A 2,382-nucleotide genomic window follows, 5' to 3' on the forward strand; every position below is an offset into this window, starting at 1 on the left:
CAGCACCCTGCTGAGGTTCCGCTGCCACGGGCCACCCATTCGCTTCTCAACAGTCTTCAGCAGCGAGCTGCGCTACGTCGCCAACGAACTGGATGGCATCGTGGGTGGGAGAAACACGGTGGTAGCCATAACTATATGGTCCCACTTCAGCACTTTCCCTGTGGAAGTGTATATCCGGCGGCTGAGGAACATCAGGAGATCAATTATTCATCTGCTGGATCGTAGCCCCAAGACTTTGATCATCATCAGAACCGCTAACGTTCAGGAGCTCGGGCCAGAAGTGAGCCTCTTCAACAGTGACTGGTACTCCTTTCAGCTTGATTCTGTCATGAGGAAAATGTTCTCAGGAATTGCCGTGTACTTTGTGGATGCTTGGGAGATGTCTCTGGCTCATTACTTGCCACATAACTTGCACCCAAATGAAGTCATTGTTAAGAATCAAATAGATGCATTTTTATCTTACGTGTGCCCTCTGCAGACTTAGCACAAGTGGGTGATCCTTGTGCCATCTTTTGCTTTAGCTGCAGTGAAGTTGCTCTTTGTCAGAGCTGTGGAGTTATGCTGAGTGTATGGGTTGTCCCTGCGTGCACTGGGAGCAAGGTGGCCTTAACTCTGGGTAGCTGTGAGGGGTGGGAAAGAGGAGTTCACTCTTCAGGCCGTATCTTCCTGCAAGGTTGATGCCTTTCAACCTTATCGTTTGTATCTGAGATTATTAGAGAGCACCTTAAAATAAAATGACAGGATTCAGTAAGAAATTATGTAGGTTATTAGCTTTATTAGTTGTCTGCACTATAGGATTAATTGAATCCCTGTGGCACCGATTCTTCTGCCAGGGTGTTCCTGTTCAGAACTGTGTGAGAAACCTGGGAAAGATTTCTGGAAGCAGTCTTTCTCTCAACGTTGCAGAGTTTGAGGGATGTCCCCTCCGGGTGTATGTCAGAGAAGCACAGTGTCTGTTCTTGTTTCAGAGTCCTAATTGGAGTTACAAAGGGAGTGTACCAAAGTCACTAATATCAATCAAGAAAGCACAATCAAAATATCTATAACATTAAGTCATCAAGAATTTGCTGAAACTTAATAGAGCACAATAGTTAGGCATCCTTGAAGTTTACAGTTGGCTGCTAAATAATACAAATTTAGTTTGGTTTCCTGTACTACTGAATCTGTTCTGAGCTTTGATATGCTGTCTACTTCTTGATTTATCTGTAATGGAGAAGTGTGTATATTATGACCTCAGTGAAGACACTGTCTCAGGCAGTTTCTGCAAGTTTAAGTTGCAGGCTCACCTACTTGAAGCTTGAAACATTAAAGTGTTTCCCTTCCCTGTAACATAAAGCTATTCCTCTATATTCCTGCAAAGCTGGGCCTCTGATAATTATTTTTGTATGTCATTCATGGACATTGTGTCTGTATGGAGAAGCCAAGTGACCTCAATGCATTTGCTGGTGTTTGGCAACGGGTAAGTGGCGCACACTAGTGTCAAGGCCAGACAATGATGCCCCTTCTGTGTTTGGCACACTTGTCATTTATTCATGAGCTTCACTGTTGCCTATATAGAAGGTAAAAAAATCTCACCCAAAAGCCAGATACACACAGAGGGTTGCCCTCTGTACACATGCTTGATTGAATATTTGCAGGTTTGCTGGTTTGAAAGCTGGTGGCTCTTGGGCCTCTTGGTGTGATGTTTTCTGCTGCTAATTTGATTGAGCCTGTCTGTATTTTTAAGTATCAGTGCTTTGAAAACCAAGTTTTGGTTAAGTTCAGCCCCCCAAATTAAACAGCAGAGAAGTGTTCTATGTTGTCTTGCTCCTGGTCCCACTTGGGCCAAAGGTAGTCTTCACCAACGGCTTGTGTCAAAACAGTAGTGGAGTGCTCCTGAAGCAGTTCATCGCGCTTCACGAGAATATGAAGGCGGGTCTGTGAGTGTCTTGGTTATGGCTGGGAGTTCATTTTCTTCCTAGTACCTGGTACAGTGCTGGGGTTTGGATTCAGTGTGAGAATAACACTGATAACAACCTGATGTTTTAGCTGCTGCCAAGCAGCGCTTATCCTAAGTTAAGGATTTTTCAGTTTCCCATGCTCTGCCAGCAAGCAGGAGCACAAGAAGCTGGGAGGGACCATGGCCAGGACAGCTGACCTGAATTAGCCAAAGGGCTATTCCACACCACAGGGCATCATGCCCACCATATAAACTCGGGGCAGCTGGCCAGGAGGGTTGGATTGCTGCTTGGGCATTGGTCAGTGGGTGGTGAGCAACTGTGTTGTGCATCACTTGTCTTTCCTTGGGTTTATTTATATCTTTTTTTGTTATATTATTTTTCATTATAATGATTTTATCATTGTTGTTGTTGTCATTATGATTTTTAGTTATTAAACAGTTCT

At 44.2% G+C, this 2,382-nt stretch overlaps 1 protein-coding gene across 1 annotated transcript in view; it reads left to right on the plus strand.

Annotated features, from left to right (window-relative positions):
- LOC103771961 (NXPE family member 3-like) overlaps positions 1 to 484 on the plus strand; it is a 15,071-nt gene extending 14,587 nt beyond the window's left edge. The window contains 1 exon segment of the mRNA XM_008939282.1: positions 1 to 484. This exon segment is cut by the window's left edge and continues 14 nt beyond it. Coding sequence (XP_008937530.1) covers positions 1 to 484 — 484 coding nt within the window.
- The last annotated feature ends 1,898 nt before the right edge of the window (positions 485 to 2,382 follow it).

This window comes from Merops nubicus, unplaced genomic scaffold (genome assembly GCF_000691845.1).
Source record: "Merops nubicus isolate BGI_N331 unplaced genomic scaffold, ASM69184v1 scaffold22904, whole genome shotgun sequence".
Classification (NCBI taxonomy): Eukaryota; Metazoa; Chordata; class Aves; order Coraciiformes; family Meropidae; genus Merops; species Merops nubicus.